The following is a 17755-nucleotide window of genomic DNA, read 5'->3' as shown; positions in this document are numbered from 1 at the left end:
TGTAAGCCGAAAAGACTGACACTATACCATCTTAATGCTACTGTGAATCTGTACCATGTCTCCCTATATCAATGCTATTGCTAATATTAATATTAAACTAATAGTTACAAGAGTCGGTACCGCATACTTTTACAATGGTAAAATACAATAAGAACAATTGCTAACAGAACAGGGAGCAGTGCGAACGCCTCATGTGTTTCGCCACTGCTTTTTCAAAGGCATCTGCCGCCCCAAATATTATCTTACTTATATGGCAGACAGCCAATTAGGATCGATAAAGATTACGCATCATCTGTTACATCCTAGTCAGGGCAGGGGCGGTCGGGATTCTGCGCCATAATTGAACACACCAACAATTAAAAGTAAGAATTCATATTTGAAATGAAAACAAGTAGAATGCCAGAGAAAAATCTCTGACAAGCCCCACTAGTGCTAATAATAATACAGGGACAGGTGGCAATATCATCTAAAAAGATAGATCTACACGAGGGGGGAAATTCTTTTGGCAATCAAGGATTTGAAATCAGGTAAAGCCCCGGGACCCGATGGTTTCCCGGGGGAATATTATAAAATATTTAAGTCTGATCTGGATTCCCACCTCCAGAAATTTTGTAAAGACATTATGCAGGGCAATGCTATCCCGCCTGAAGAGTTGAGCGCTAGGATAGTGGTGATTCCCAAGCCCGGTAAGAACCCAAAGTAATGCCAAAGCTATAAACCGATCTCCCTGATAAACCAGGATGTTAAAATCCTCACCAAAATTTTAGCTAACAGGCTTAAGAAATTGGCCCCAAAACTGGTCCACCCCGACCAGGTGGGCTTCATCTCAGACAGGGAAGAGCCAGATAATGTGAGGAGAACCATAACCTTGGTAGATTACTTAAGAGAGAAAGAAACGCCTTCTCTGCTTTTATCTCTGGACGCGGAGAAGGCGTTTGATAGAATAGATTGGATCTACATGAACACAGTTCTGAAGGAATTGGTTTTCGGGGGGCCTTTATGAAGGCGATAAAGGGACTATGCTCTAATTCGACAGCGGTTATCAGGGCAGCAGGATTCCAGTCAAAGACTATGACGGTTTTGAATGGCACCCGTCAGGGGTGCCCCTTATTGCCAAAATTGTTTGCTCTATGTGTGGAGTCACTTGCCGTTTGTATTAGGAATAACTCAGACATTTCAGGAGTGGTGGTTAGGGACTCAGAATACAAACTGTCATTATTCGCAGACAATGTCCTGCTGACATTGACTAGACACCTAGTATCTTTGCCCAACCTATACCAAACCCTACATAACTTCTCAATTGTTTCGGGCTATAAGATTAACTTAGACAAGAGCGAGGCATTACCTATAAATATCCCACCACTTACCAAAAAATTGATTGAGACCAACTTTGAATTTTTCTGGGCCACTTAATCAATTATGTACTTGGGCATTAAATTGTCAGACCTCTACCACAAACTCTATGACTTGAACTATGTCCCACTCTACAATACAATCAACATAGACTTAAAAAAATGGAGAGCTTGCAAACTTTCCTGGTACGGCAGACTTTCTGCGATTAAAATGAACATCCGCCAAGAATTTTATATCTCTTTAGGGCACTTCCGATCAAGGTATCTAGATCAGACTTACAGAAATTACAGGTTTATTTAAACACTTACCTAAGTGGGGATAGAAGGGAAAGAATAGCTGTGCATATACTATCCCGACACAGACAGTTGAGGGGAGTGGGCTTCCCGAATCTAACCAATTACTACCATGCGATGGGACTGGTGCAGGCTTCTTTGGACCAGACTTAAGACAGACCTGGGTGGTTATGATTCTCCTGCAGGCGTACTGTGGGAACTAGATCACACATTTGACAGTCATAATTATAAAGCTCTCGCCACTGGTGAGACAATTAGGGTTTGGAAGTTATTTAATGGGAACTTAGCTCATGCAAATTCTAGGACCAAGCCAGTTAAATTCCTCTTGCACCCAGATTTGCATGCACAAGTAGGTAAATGGTTTAATAAAGAACTCTATAGGGTAGCTGACTTTCTGGATGTAAACCAAACACAAACGTTCTCTCGAGTCCAAGACAGAATTCAACCTCTGAAATTAAAATGGTTCCTTTACCTCCAGATTTCCTCTGCCATACATAAATACTGTTACCCATGGGCCCCACAGACACTCATGACATTAGAACGAATATGTACTACCGTGAGCAGATTTAAAAATCTGATCTTGACACTTTACTTAGCTATTCAGGGAGCTCAAACCCTGAATCACTCGACGATAATAAATAAATGTACACAAGACACTGGGCTAGACCTTCCAAAACACACATGGGATTTAATTCTCTACAACTCAAGTAAGGGGCTTATTAATGCGGACCTTAAGGAGAACTGTATCAAGACAGTCTTCAGGTGGTATCTCACCCCAGAGAACACAAGCCACTTTTCCTCAGGGGTACTACACAATGCTACAGAGGATGTGAGGCTAGGGGGACATACATACACATGTGGTGGGAGTGCCCTGAGATCAGAGCTACCTGGGAAGAACTACAGAGACTGCTGGGATACTCAATCACCCTGACTGTAGAGCAGGCTCTTCTAAACCACAGACTCAAACCATACAAGCAATTAACACGTTTGTTAAGACTTTGTGCACTGCAACTAGGATCTGTATAGCCAGGCATTGGAAAGTAAGGGCTCCGGCTTGGCCTGAGGTGGTGGATAAAATAGAGCATATATATACTATGTCAGACTTAGCCTCTTCCATTCAGGGGAGCAGGGACCAATTTATTAAAATCTGGTTCTACTGGATAATACAAGAGAAGGCAAAGTAGAGAGGTGGTTTAGAGGTCCAGTGAGGCTTAGCGAGATACTAGGAATATTTAGAGAACTTACTCTTTTAGAGAATCAAAACTCAAGACCATATACCCATTCTCTTCTAGGAACATGACGAGACTTGATACTGATATAGAAAGATGTAGGGTCATTTAATAGTACCACAGAATTGTTTATGTTAGTTCGGAAACCTTATTTCAGTTTTGCAATATGTTTTTAAAAAATAAGGGGGGGGAACGACTTAAAAAAAAGGGGGGCAGAGGAAAATTGCTAAGAACATATAAGATATCATGATACAAGATGTAAGATACAAGGAGTTCTATGTAATATCTTAATGTGTGGGATACAGAGGGATGCTAGAGCTTACTCTATGCCAAAGGGATTTTGAATACTGCATCCTTTTGTGACTTCTGTTGGATATCTGCAAAATTATTGTTATGTTGTAACCCAATTTCCTTTGTTTTTGAGAATAATAAAGAAATATTTCAACTAAAAAGATAGATCTAGCACCAAAAAGCAGCCTTACTCCAAAAGGAAGAGAGAAACCTCACCTCTCTAAAAAATGGAAACAAAGAGGTGTTGGCACTAAAGTGCAATGATCAACAATAAATAATAAACAATAATCAATAAATAAGATACAAAGGAAGAAAGACACTCCACATATAAGATAATCATATAAATAAATAGATAATGAACTCTATGTACTTCACAATAAATACAACAGTGTCAACTGCAATCTCACTATATATGAGACATATAGAACATACAAACCAAAAATACCCCTAAAATGTTCATAAAGAGATGGATATAAAGTTCATAACAGTTCATAAAATGTGCATAAAGTATTGATATGTAGAGATCTCAGAAGATTAAAACAAAAATGAGATCCACAGGAAAGGAAACTACACCCAATGGTGACTTCTTCACACCCCACTGGATGTGCACTTACTTTAGCTACCCTCAATCCATATGAGGTAAGAGACAGGCACTATATCGGTCCACTGATTCCCTGGGTAAAGTCTTGAGATCTGCGATCTTCAGCTTATCTGGCTCCCTGTCAAAGCCAATCTCTTCTTCAAGCTGCTCAGGTCTGCAATTCCAAAATTTAAAGCGCCAAGGGATATGGGAGGTAAAAAGCCAAACACAGGCTAACACATGAGTTCATGCTAATAACAGGCTTCAATGTCTGTACTCAGGAAGAAGGTTTCATTATTCACTCAAGTTACATCAAGATATCTCTTAGTGCTCTGGCCGTGTCCAGCTACAGCCCCACATGAAGTAAATGGGAGTTTATTATCTATTTATTTATGTGATTGTCTTATATGTGGAGTGTCTTTCTTCCTTTGTATCTTATTTATTGATTATTGCTTATTATTTATTGTTGATCATTGAACTGTAGTGCCAACTCTTGTCTTTCTTTCCAAGAATTCATATTTATTTACATTTACATGTAATACGTTAGAGATGCAGATGCATTATATTTCATATTTCCAATGCAACGGTACTGATATTTTTTAATGTTACCATTTTGAGACTATTGACTGGTCTTTTAAACATGAGAAATGCAAGGTTATGCAGGGAAGGAGATGTTAAATTCTCTTCTGCATATCTTGATGTAAGTTTTGAATAACTCAAGGAATAGCATAGGCTAATTTGAACCCCAAATATATCATGTATATCCTCCTAGAGCACCTCAGTTATTTGTGGAAGCCATAAGATCTATCTAATTTCAGAGAGATGTCATGGCAAACTCTTTGTGAAGATAAATTCCTTATGATTGTTTATGAAATCTACTTTCTGAGTTTTTCAACTTGAGATGGGAGTTGCAGAATTTGTCTGAGATTGAGTTCTGCCCATTGATGGATATTTGTCAGTTTTTGTACTTTAGCTTTACTGCTAGTGCCATTGCTGAACATATATATGATGAAGAGAAAACAAATAGATTAGTCAGATTTCTAGCCAGATTGCCAGCAAAGTAGATTCTTTTATGCAACATTTTCCGTTACCTCTGCATTTTTTGTTGTTGTTGATATACCCACAACCAAACAGGCTGCGACCTATATAAATCACTATTAAAGTGAATGAAATAAACTTTCATCATTTGTAAAATCAGCTTCTATATACTGATTTATTTTTACATTCAGAACAAATTCTGTGACACACTTAGCTTAGCTAAAGCCTGTGAAACATAGTTGAGAATGAAGGGTTTAGACAGTTTTTTTACCCATTAAAGGTCATAACATTAGTATATAAAGTGACATGGAGGGTCAAAGACTAATTATACCAAGTCTGTCTTAACAGTTTTATGCTCTTTTTGTTGTCTATATTTTTTGATACTCTGCAATGTACAATTGAAAATAAATGCCATCATGTATAATTATGAATAGACGTTATGAAGCCTTCTAGTAAGATTCTCTTGTTTGTTTCCATTTGATTGTAATAATACTGCTTAACATCAGCAAGTAAACCCTGTAACACCCTATGTCAGTTTGGTTTAAGGCTGGTTATAGCAAGACAATAGGTGTTCATTTTAAATATCTACTCACACATCTATCCAAGTAACCAAGCTATATCTCACTTCTCTTAGCCAGTGCCCATACCGATGAGGTTGAAGCTCTCATGTCAGAGCTGAAGATTCTGAGTCATTTAGGTCACCACCAGCACATTGTCAACCTGCTCGGGGCTTGCACTTCCGGAGGTGAGATTGAAACTGTCTATATCAAATAAATATATGGGTCCTTGTACTGTTTCATGAAAAAAAATATACAATGATCTTATGACATCTTAAAATGTTATCTCTTTGACAGAATATTTGCTGTAGAAAGGTTTTTTTATTGAATTATTTCAAGGCATATTTAGACTATATGTCAGCCTAGGTTCATTATGCTGTACTTCATCTGTTCAAATATTCTGCTTGCTACTGCTGCTTTCATCTGTTCCACTTATTTCTTCATGTTTTCTGCTTATATCTTGGCCTATCTGTAATATGGAGCAACATTCAAAATGGAGGAGCCAGAAAGGTTATTTTTATGCTTAAGGTGAGAAGACTCAGCTCCAGAATATTTACACTCATTTAATGGAAAAATTGCTTCCCTATTCTCTGTGCTCAGATCTTGTTGGCCTACGCTTATATCCTCCCAGATAAATACTAATGTCCATGTTCTTTAGGTCAGATCTGTTATATTAAGCCATCAAAAGAAATGTGTTATCTATTAACCTATATAAATGTTTTTTATTTATTAAAGTAATGATATTATTGCTTCAATTTAGTATGATGATTATTATTAATAATATAATAATAATATTACATTTGATATTTTCATTATCCAGTGACAATCAACAAGAATAAATACTATTGGCACAGACGGCCCATCAGCATTTGTTCAAATGTTGTTGTTTTTTTTGCACCATATATATATATATATATATATATATATATATATATATATCCAATCAGTTGTAAGTACCCACCACTTGTGACAACCACCTGGGTGCAGTATTTGAACACCATATAGATTTTCAGTGAAAAAACAGGTCACAATTTAAAGGAAACAAAAAAGTAGCAGATGATTAACTGTTGAAATGAAAATGATATGTTTTAAAAATGATTACAGTTATTAAGTTAAAAACATTAGCATATGTGTGATGATAGCAGGATGTGATGTCACTAGCTGGTGGGCGGGGCTTAGGTCCGGTGTCTGTGTCGCAGTTAGTTTAGTACAATCAACCTGTCTGGATGTGTATTGCTATGCTCTGTAATAAAATAGAGTTGTACCATCATTGCTGTGTCCTGCATATGTCCTGCATCTCATGACATGGTGTCAGAAGTTCTGGACTACGCTTCTGTTTCTGATGATGACGATGTCAAAGTTTACCCCACCTGAGCCTTTTGACTTTTCTCAGCCTGCAGCTTGGCCCACATGGCGTCAGCGGTTTCAGCGCTTCAGGATTGCATCCAAACTGAACAAGGAGAGTGGTGAAGTACAAGTTAATTCTCTTTTATACTCTATGGGGAAAGATGTAGAGCCAGTGTTCAATGCTTTTACTTTCCAAGAAGGGGAAGAAGTTAACTTTGATATAGTTATGGATAAACTCAGTGCCCACTTTGTGCCCAAAAGAAATGTGATTCATGAGAGAGCTTGTTTTCACAAACGTAATCAGCGTGTGGGAGAATCTGTGGAGTCATTTGTGCGCAGCCTGTATGAATTAGCTGAATTCTGTGAGTTTGGTGTTGCTAAAGAAGAGCAAATCAGAGACAGAATAGTTATTGGAATTGCAGATGCTGAAGTCTCCCTGAAGCTGCAGTTAGAGCCTGATTTAACATTAGACGGGGCTATTAGGATGGCCCGCCAGAGTGAACTGGTGAAAAAGCAAAGTGCTGATCTGAGGTCTGAGAGTATTGTGGATGAAGTGCAACAGTCTAGGAAAATTACTAGTGAAAGGCACAGTGTGAGCGGTAGATCTAAAGTACTGGAAAGGCCTAGAAGTGGATGGGCGCAACATGGCCGATGCACACGGTGCTACCGGGCTCATGATCAGAGTGCTATATGCCCGGCCAGAGATAAAAGATGCAGAAAATGTAACAGAATAGGCCATTTTGAAGTGGTGTGTAAAACTGAATACATTAAGGAGATGCAGGTGGACAGTGACCAGGAGGGTCAGGAAGTGTCTTTTGTGGGGTCTGTTGTGGAACGGACAAGCTCAGAGGAAGATTGGAAAGTTACCTTTACTGTAATGGGAGCCAATGTTGATTTTAAGATTGACACAGGAGCTGATATCACTGTAATGTCTTTTGCTGAATTTATGAAACTGCCTCGACAGCCCCAGCTGGCGAAGGTTACTACAAATGTTCATAGTCCTGGTGGCCGCATTGATTGTGTGGGGAAATTTCTTGCCAGCTGTGAGTACAAACAAAGGAAGTTCACCATGTGGGTGCATGTGATCCGAGGTCAGTGTGTTAACAGTTTATTGAGCAGAAAAGCAGCCTGTGACTTGGGCCTCGTGGCCAGAGTGAATGAGATCTCTGAAGATATGTTTGGCGAGTTGGGCCTACTGAGCTGCAAACCTGTCCGTATAGCACTTAAAAGTGACGCAGTCCCGTACAGTATTTCTACTCCTCGTAGAATTCCGTTCCCGCTCATGCCTCAAGTGGAGAAAGAGCTCATGCGCATGAAGTCTATGGGGGTTATTGAAGAGGTTGTTGAAGCAACTGATTGGTGTGCCCCCATTGTTCCAGTTGCAAAGAAAAACGGAAAGGTGCGCATCTGTGTGGACCTGAAAAGGTTGAATGAGGCAGTGAAGAGGGAGAGATTTGTGCTGCCGACACTGGAAGATATAGCCCCGAAGTTGGCTGGGGCGAAGTTCTTTTCCACATTAGACGCTTCTAGCGGCTTTTGGCAGATCCCCCTGGATCCAAAGTGCCGCAAACTGACTACCTTTATCACTCCGGTAGGTCGGTTCTGTTTCTGCAGACTTCCCTTTGGGATATCCTCCGCTCCTGAGATCTTTCAGAGGGAAATGAGTTCTCTCCTGAGTGGCCACGTGGGCACAGCAGTCGTCATGGACGACATTCTAGTGTATGGGTCTACAGTGGAAGAGCATGATCAGCGTTTGAGTTGTGTGCTGCAGGCTATCAAAGAGTCTGGGCTGAAGCTGAATAAAGAAAAATGTCATTTTAGGAAAACTGAATTATGCTACTTTGGGCATATCATCAACGGGGATGGCATCAAGCCGGACCCCGAGAAAATTCGGGCTATCGAACAGATGAAAAGCCCTTCGGATGTACATGAGCTGAGACAGATATTGGGCCTCGTAAATTATGTGGGCAAGTTTCTTCCAGATTTATCTACAGTTTTGCACCCTATCACAGAGTTGCTTAAGAAAGATGTTGCCTGGGTCTGGGGACCCTCACAAGAAAAAGCGTTCCTGCATGCTAAGTCCCTGCTGGGGTCTGCCCCAGTGCTGGGGTTCTACGACCCTTCAAAAAAGACTGTGGTTAGTGCTGATGCAAGCAGTTATGGGTTGGGGGCTGCACTCCTGCAACTGAATGACAACAAACTACAGCCCATCGCCTACTGTTCCCGCACACTGACGGCTGCGGAGTCAAAATACGCTCAAATTGAGAAAGAGTGCCTGGCTGCAGTTTGGGCCTGTGAGCGCTTTCAGCGTTATCTAGTGGGTTTGGAGAAATTTAGTCTGGAAACTGACCACAAACCGCTAGTCCCTCTTATCAATTCTTATGACATCGACAAAACACCCTTGAGATGCCAGAGACTTTTAATGAGACTGCTCAGGTTCAATGTTCAGGCAGTGCATGTGCCGGGGAAGCAGCTGGTTGTGGCAGATACACTGTCCAGGCTCCCGCTGGCTGCTGCTGAAGAATCCTCTACAGAATCGGATGTAAAAGTGTATGTTGATTCAGTTCTGGCCTCTAAGTCCATTTCTTCAAGGAAACTGGAAGAGATAAAGAAAGAGACATATTTGGACACAGATCTGCAAGAAGTTATAAGGTACATAAGAGATGGCTGGCCCGAGAGCCGGGCAGCCTGGATGTCTTTAAATGCTTACCAGCCAGAGAGGTCGCAGCTCACGGAGCTGGAGGGGTTGGTGCTGTTCCAAGACCGTATTGTAATTCCTGTCAGCATGAGGAAGGAGATGTTAAACAGGATTCATGATGGCCACTTAGGCATTACAAAGTGCAGAGAAAGAGCAGCTACAGCTGTGTGGTGGCCTGGGATCAGCTCCGACATTGCAAATCACGTGTCTAAATGTGCCTTTTGCCGGGAACGCCGGCCTACTCAGAGAAGAGAGCCCTTAATGTCTACTCCGCTGCCTGCGGGGCCGTGGCAGAAAATAGCTGCTGATTTGTGCGAACTGCATGGGAAAAAGTTTCTTGTTGTTATCGACTACTATTCCAGGTATTTGGAAATAGCACCCCTGAATGATATCACAAGTCAGGCCGTTATCATTCGCCTGAAGAGCTTGTTCACCCGCTGGGGCATTCCAATGGAGCTGGTGAGTGATAATGGCATGCAGTTCGCTTCTACAGAGTTCAGTGCTTTCAGCAGGGAATATGATTTTGTACATTCCACGTCAAGTCCACATTATCCGCAGGCCAACGGAATGGCTGAAAGGGCAGTTCAAACAACAAAATTCATCCTAAAGCAATCTGAACCGTACCTAGCCCTCTTGTCATACAGGGCGACGCCCATTCAAGCCACCGGGTTTAGCCCGGCACAGCTGATGCTAGGACGCCAGATTCGCACCACTTTACCCTCAGTGGGTGTCTTCAAGCCGCCTGGCCCTGTTCCTCGGGACGAAGTCCTTAGGAGGGATGAAGAGGCCAAAAAGGGTTATCGTTTCTTCTACGACAGGAGACATTCTGTCAGGCCTTTACAGGAACTGAAAGCGGGCCAAAGTGTCAGAATTAAACTGGATGATGAGAAGAAATGGAAGACGCCTGCTACGGTAGTGGGCCGCTCTCCAGAACCAAGGTCTTACACAGTCCTTACAGAGGGAGGGACGGTTGCACGCCGTAACCGGAGACATCTTCAGCCTGTACCTGAGAGTCTGGAACCGGATACCTCAGTACCACCGCCGGTGGGATCTCCTGTTCTAAGAGAGGTGCCTTCCCCTCAGCAAGATCATAGCGGGGATATATCTTTGCCTCCAGCAGACTCTTGTTCACCATCTTCTGTATCAGAGGACAGTTCATGCAAAGTTACATCAAGCGGAAGAGTGGTGAGGCTTCCGGCCCGATACAGGGACTGACTTTAGCTAGAACAGTGACCGGAAGTATGGGCAGAATAATCCCATGGTCACTGTGGACTAGGGTAGTCTACCCCGATGTCCAAGTCAGGATGTAATTTATTTGTTCATGTTTTCTAATCTATCTGTTCTTATAATGTTCTAAAACAAAATGTTGTTGTATACCCTGTTGGTGTACCTTGTTATTTAATATATGCGAATGTATGCTTTGCCTTTGAAAAAGGGGAAGATGTGATGATAGCAGGATGTGATGTCACTAGCTGGTGGGCGGGGCTTAGGTCCGGTGTCTGTGTCGCAGTTAGTTTAGTACAATCAACCTGTCTGGATGTGTATTGCTATGCTCTGTAATAAAATAGAGTTGTACCATCATTGCTGTGTCCTGCATATGTCCTGCATCTCATGACAATATGTTTTTAACATTTATATAGTTAAATGTATGTTAGAACAGTACTTTTCAACCCAAGTGACCTCAAGGCCCGGTATATTTTAGCCGGACGTGTCCAAGGCCCTGTAGTATGTGTGTGTGTACTGCCGCTATATGTGCACAGTGCACTGGCACTCTGACAGGCCTGTCTGCTATTTCTTATGTATGGAGTGGCAGGCCTGTCACAGTTTGCAGTGGGGGCATTTCAGGTCGTGGCCCACCAGGAGGGCTGTCAAGGTGGTACTGGGCCATGGCACGGTTGTTGAGAAACCAGGTGTTACAATATTTAGAATGTCAGTCCCTCTGTAATGCTAATGTTATCAAACGGCCTTGAATGCACAAATAAAATAGATTATATAATAATAATATGAATAATAGTAATACTAATAATAAACTTCTCATAATATAATAATAAATATATAAAATTATGCTAGATATAAGTATTATGAGGAGTAAGGAAGAATATTTCTTATTTATACTGCAGTGTTGGTAAAGCAAACTATACAGGGTTTTCTTATCATTTTACCATATTTTCATCTGATACTCTGGCATCCTTTGCATCACATTTGATAATATATGAAAAACAATCTGATTTATTGATTACTTTTTCATATATTTGGTATATTTTTCACTGAAAGTGCCATAAAACAGGTTGAGATCTGTGCATATCCTAAAAGGGCTAATGAATTAAAAATAGTTTGCATAATTTTTTTTTTTTAAATTAGTGGCAAGTATTTTAAAAGAATTTTAAAAAATAAGCAAAAGGAATTACATAGCTAAGCTGCATGGAGAATCCAACTCCACCCCCTTATCAGAGTTTAGACACAGGAATTGTATTTCAACTGAGTTCACAGCTTCTAGGCCTGCTGCAGTAGATAATCCCTATGCATTTCTGCATTCTACCAAAACAACAATAGATATAGATATAGCCATAGAAGGAAATGTGTGGGAGGAGTTAGAGCTTTACAATTCAGAAACTTAAAAGAAAGTGTTAATGGCGAGGCACTGCAGTATAAATTTGCAGGTAAAGTAATTAAAGTACATATTATTATATTTTGTCTCTATCCCAACTTGTTTTATGTCCCTTTAATTTATATTTACATGGAGATTTATTGTTAATTATATAATTTCCTTTCTTGTGCTTTCTTTGCTCAAGCTCTAAAAAAAAATTGTTTACCAAAAAATCTCTAAACTATAAGATTTTTTTTAGGTGTTGAAGGAAAAGGACAATATACTTATTTATTTCAAGTAAAATTGTTTCTTTCATTTATAAATTGTATTCTGTTTATAAAATTTGCACTATTTCTTTTAAATCTTTAGCTTGTTTTGCACTGTTGCAAAAATGGACAGTCCCAGACTGAACATAGGGCATACAGGGTATTTACCCAGTGGACTGGAGGCAGTCACTAGTTGCCTTAGCCCAACGCAGTTGACAGCATTATTATTATTATTTGTACATGATTCAGGGCCCTGCTCTGCCTTTAACTGTCTTGCTGTGACTTTGAGCCAGGTCAGGACTGGTCCCGCCCCCACCCCATTTCTGTGAACCTGATCAGGGGCCTGTCCTATCCCCCAGTATTACATCAAAATGATCCTCCTCTTTATGGCTAGCTCTTTAGCCTGCTAAATAACTCGCTTTAGAGCTGTATCATCTAACGGGGTTGCATTCAGTCCAGGATTTGTCTGTGACAGTTTCAGACAGTGTTCCACCTGCATAGGTACGACATAGGCATGGATTAGTGCTGCCCATATTGAAATAGCACTGTTCTTGGGGTCTGTGTCTTTATAATCACCTAAGGCCCATGATCTAAACCTCTCTACTCTGGCGAGATCATCAGTACTGCAAGTTCTCTCAAATAACTTTTTTTAGCTAGATAGCTGTTTGTCTTTCACATACAGAACTCTGCATATCAAGATGATACCTGCATCATAATATAATTCTCAAAAATGCGGAACATTATTTTGCAGGATTTCTTTCCATGCCAGCAAAGGTTTAATCATCAGGCCCCTGGTGCCTGCCTGTTGTCTCTCCTCTAGTATGTACTTGCATTCTGCCCCCCTCGTGTTATCACATTGTGTCTATCTGTAATTTTGGATTTAGCTGTGTCCCACCCCAGGGGAATTCCAGGTCTCAACTAAGACCAGGCCCACACATATAGTCCCCTTTTGGCCCTTCAGTTAGTGGTAAAATTCCTACAAGGGAGCTGGTGGTGTCTGGGATCTATCATCCACCTACATCATGTATGAACCATCTGTGTGCCACCCCTTCAAAACAGAGCTAAGAACATACAGGAAGTATGTGAATTTGCCTTTATGGTAGCAAATGTGTTTCTTTATATATTAATGTCAATATCTCTTTATTAACAATCACCCGATGTACTCTGCTATGGTTGTTGTAGTTGACTTCTTTTTGATGGCCCGCATCCTGTCTGATGAAGAGGGTACCTGATATTCAGTTGTGCCGTTCCAAGGGTCCACCACTAACCCACTAGTACGTCTGGTGCCAGTCAGGGGTCCTCTCATCTCTGGGCATCTTTTCAGTGATGTATCGTGGGTGCTGAACTTTAGTTTTGGGTTCAGAGTGCTTGCTACTGCTTTATCTGCTGCCAGCGTACTGTTAGGTAACTTTTTATTGTCTTGTGGTTTCTGTTCCACGTGTCTAGGCCTTCTCTGTTGGTTGTGCATCTTAAGGAAATCTGTTTTCTGCGTGTAGATAGAGTTAAAGGAACAGTCAACACCAGAATTTTTGTTGTTTAAAAAGATAGATAATCCCTTTATTACCCATTACCCAGTTTTGCATTAACAACACTGTTATATTAATACACTTTTTACTTCTGTGACTAACTTGTATCTAAGCATCTTCTGACCGCCCCATATCACAGGACTTTTAGTTATTATCTATTGACTTGCATTTTAGCCAATTAGTGCAGTGTCTGCCACTAGCCACGGGCGTTATCACAATGCTATCTATATGGCCTACATGAGCTAGCTCTCCCCTGCTGTGTAAAGGAAATAAAAGAGGCAGCCTTCAAGGGCTTAAAAATTATCATATGATCTTTCCTAGGTTTGCTTTCAACCAGAATACCAAGAGAACAAAGCAAAATTGTTGATAAAAGTAAATTGGAAAGTTGTTTAAAATTACATGCCCTATTTGAAAAATTAAGGTTTTTTTGGGACTTGCCTGCCCCTTTAAGTTGCATTTTGCTTTCAACTGGGAAGTGGTTCATTAAGAAGTCCATTGGAGTCTTGTCCATGAGGCACTGGAATAGGGTCTCAATTCTTTGCCATTGTGCTTTGATAGTTACACATGAGTTTGTCTCGTCCGCCATTTTCAAAATGGTGTAGCTTGTTAGTATGCCGTACTTGTTTTAACTCCAGTTATAGTTTCTCCTCTTTGTTCTGTTAGTAGATTTATATTAGAGGTGATGATGTCTCGGTTCGTCCGAATATGGCTTATCGAGGGGGAAGCGCCACTTGTTGTGTTCCGCCGCACCAGGTCCCTTTTGTCTTTTTCTGAGCTCCGGTTTCACGCGTACAGAAGGAAATAGAGTATATTCGACTTCAATATATATTGTGATATCTTGGGTGATTGTTGAACCTAGTTTGCTGTTGTTAGACTCCTTTTAACCGAGTATACACTGGAGCCCTAGAATCTTTTTTTTACCATTTAATGACAACCCATTTACAAAAAGTGACAGAAGGGTGTTACAAACTAGTATATTATACTTGTTAATTTGTGGGGTTATGGTTAAATAACAAAGAGAGAGTAGGTTGCTCTGCCTTAAAATGCCCTGACCTATTTTTGGTCCCAGTCCGGCCCTGTTGCTGGGATTGCTAAATATGTAATGTTAGAGAATGTGAGTGAAGTGCATAATGCTTGACATAATGGGGATTTTCACCTTGCAGTCTGAGTTACTTGGTTTGTATGGGAATACAAGCAAGCGTAAAATTAGGCTTCAGAGTCTAGAACATTTTGTTAAAAAAGAAATGGAGAGGAGATATCAAGTTTATTTTGACTTCAAGATGACAAAATAAGTCTTGTGTCTACGTGTGTAAACTCAGTATAAGATTTTTTACCTTTCTTACACAAATGAATACGAATCATAGCCTTAAAACTATTTTTTCATAAAAAAATTGGTCTATTAATATATAGCCTAAATTACAAATTATAACCAAGATTACAAGCCCCATACCACACAAAAGCTAAATTCTGACATGACGTGCTCGTGCACTTATCCCACATAGACATCAATGGAAAAAAAGTGTTAGAAAAAAAACTAACAGCGATTGCGGAATGGCGATCTCTATAACGCATTCCCCATTGATGTCTATAGAGACAAGAAAGTTTTGTTTAAATCCAACACCCTTACATAAGACCCTAGTCTAATAACTCCTAATCTGCCACTCCCATACATCGTCAACACTAAATTAAGATATTAACTCCTAATCCGCCGCGCCCACATCGCTAACACCTAAATAAAGATATTAACCGCTAATCTGCTACACCCTGCATAGCTAACACCTAAATAAAGCTATTAACCCCTAATCCACCACACCCCCACATTGCAAATAATAAACTAAACATATTAACCTCTAAATCGCCAAACACCCACATATCGACTACATAAATTAAACTATTAACTCCTAAACCTAACACCCCCTAACTTTAAATTAAAATTACAATATAACTACCTTAAAATAAATAAAAACTTACCTATGAAGTTTAGGGGTTAATAGTTTTAATTTAGTTTGTTGTGATGTGGGGGATCAGCAGTTTAGAGGTTAATAGCTTTATTTAGTGTAAGTGATGCGGGGGCTGCGGATTAGGGGTTAATACTTTAATTTAGGTAGTCACGATGTGCGTGAGTAGCGGATTAGGGTTAATAGGTTTATTAAAGTATTTGCGATGAGGGGGGATGGTGGTTTAGGGGATAATAGGTAATTTATGGGTGTTAGTGTACTTGTAGTATATTTTTTATGAGTTTTGTGAAACATTTTTGTTTTGCAAAATCCATAACTACTGGTCTTTGATTGCGATATGGATCGTTGCGGTGTATGTCATAATGATCGCGTTAAAGCTGTAACTCGCGACTTGTAATACCGGTAAGTTGACCATACCACACGTAAAGGCCATTTTTTAAGCGCTACTGCCGTAATGCAAAACTTGTGATCTGGCCCTATATGTCTAATGAACTTAATATATACTGTACATATGAAACTGATAGAAAATTAAATTATTATGTATACTGACCAAGTAATTAATCAAGGAGTGTACAAGTTTGAATCCGTGTCTTTTAAAAGTAAGAACTTACTGTGATATTCAAATGGGCATCTGTCTCTCTGCTAGGCCCAATACTTGTGATTACTGAGTACTGTCAATATGGAGACTTGCTGAATTTTCTGAGGAAGAAAGCGGATGCTATGAATGACCTTTTCATAGTATCTAGTGATTACAAAAATATGTCCATGGAAACAGAAGTATATAAGAAGGTAAATATGTTTATTCTTTCTAATTATATCATGTAACATACATTGTCTAACTTGTTTTTTTATTATTTAAACCCGTTTATTGATGTACTTCCTGTAGCTACTTAAAAAAAAAGCTAAATAAATAAATAAAAAAATGACCAGTGTAATGTATTTGAAAATATATATTGTCAGAGTGGCAGTTTTCTATCGCCCCCCTGGGCCAACCTCCCCAATTCCTTGACAACTTTGCTGCCTTACTTTCTCTCTACAAATACACCTACTCTAATTCTGGGGAACTTCAACATCCCCATTGACAACCCATTTGCCCCGGCTGCCTCTAAACTTCTCTTCCTCACTTACTCCTTCGGCCTCTCACAATCCACCCTATTCCCTACCCACCACGATGGACACTTCTATTGATCTGGTATTCTACTATCTCTGCTCTCTCTCTAATGTTGCATGTCGCCCATTTCCCATGTCAGACCACCATCTGCTCAACTTTAATCTTAATATACAGGTTAAAAATACTTTCCCCCATTGCCCCCCCACACCTGTAGAAATCTGCACACTGTAGACCCTCTCCAACTCTCCAACCTTATTCAAATACGCCTCCCCCACACTTCCACGATATCCTGCACTGCCACTGACCTTGCTATAACCCATTATAACAATACTCTCTCCTCTGCACTTGACACTCTCGCTTTGCCCCCATTTTGCAAAGCCCCACGTTCTCAGCTCCAGCCCTTGCACTCCCAGCAAACACGCCACCTACAAAAATGCTCCCGCACTGCTGAACATGCCTGGAGGAAATCCCGCTCTGAACCTGATTTCATGCACTATAAGTTCATTCTTTACTCTTACACCTCTGCCCTTCACTTAGCTAAGCAAATCTACTTCTCTTCTCTTATATCCACTCACTCCTCAAACCCTAAGAGACTCTTCTCCATTTTCAACTCTCTCCTCTACCTACCTGCACCACCCCCTCATCTGCATTCAGTGCTCAAGACCTGGCTAACTACTTTTCAATAAAACACTTCCAAAGAAACATACAAACACAAGTCAAGCGATCTCCCAACTTCTCTCCCAGTCACTCCCTCTGCCACTATCTGCACCCTCCTCCCCAACCACTGAGAGTGAAGTGGCTTCCCTATTGTCTTCCTCACACCTCACTACCTGCTCATTTGACCCTATTCCTTCACATCTAATGCCTTCTGTGTCTCCCACCCTCACTCTGGCTCTTACTCACATAATCAACCTATCCCTT

General features: G+C 40.4%; 1 protein-coding gene across 1 annotated transcript in view; it reads left to right on the top strand.

Annotated features, from left to right (window-relative positions):
* CSF1R (colony stimulating factor 1 receptor) overlaps positions 1-17755 on the top strand; it is a 262226-nt gene that overhangs the window by 215847 nt on the left and 28624 nt on the right. Inside the window, exons 13-14 of the mRNA XM_053718651.1 lie at positions 5419-5529; positions 16370-16500. Coding sequence (XP_053574626.1) covers positions 5419-5529; positions 16370-16500 — 242 coding nt within the window. The remainder of the gene's footprint in view (positions 1-5418; positions 5530-16369; positions 16501-17755) is intronic.

The sequence above is a fragment of the Bombina bombina genome, chromosome 6, assembly GCF_027579735.1.
Source record: "Bombina bombina isolate aBomBom1 chromosome 6, aBomBom1.pri, whole genome shotgun sequence".
Classification (NCBI taxonomy): domain Eukaryota; kingdom Metazoa; phylum Chordata; class Amphibia; order Anura; family Bombinatoridae; genus Bombina; species Bombina bombina.
This window is presented reverse-complemented; position numbering and strand designations above follow the sequence as displayed.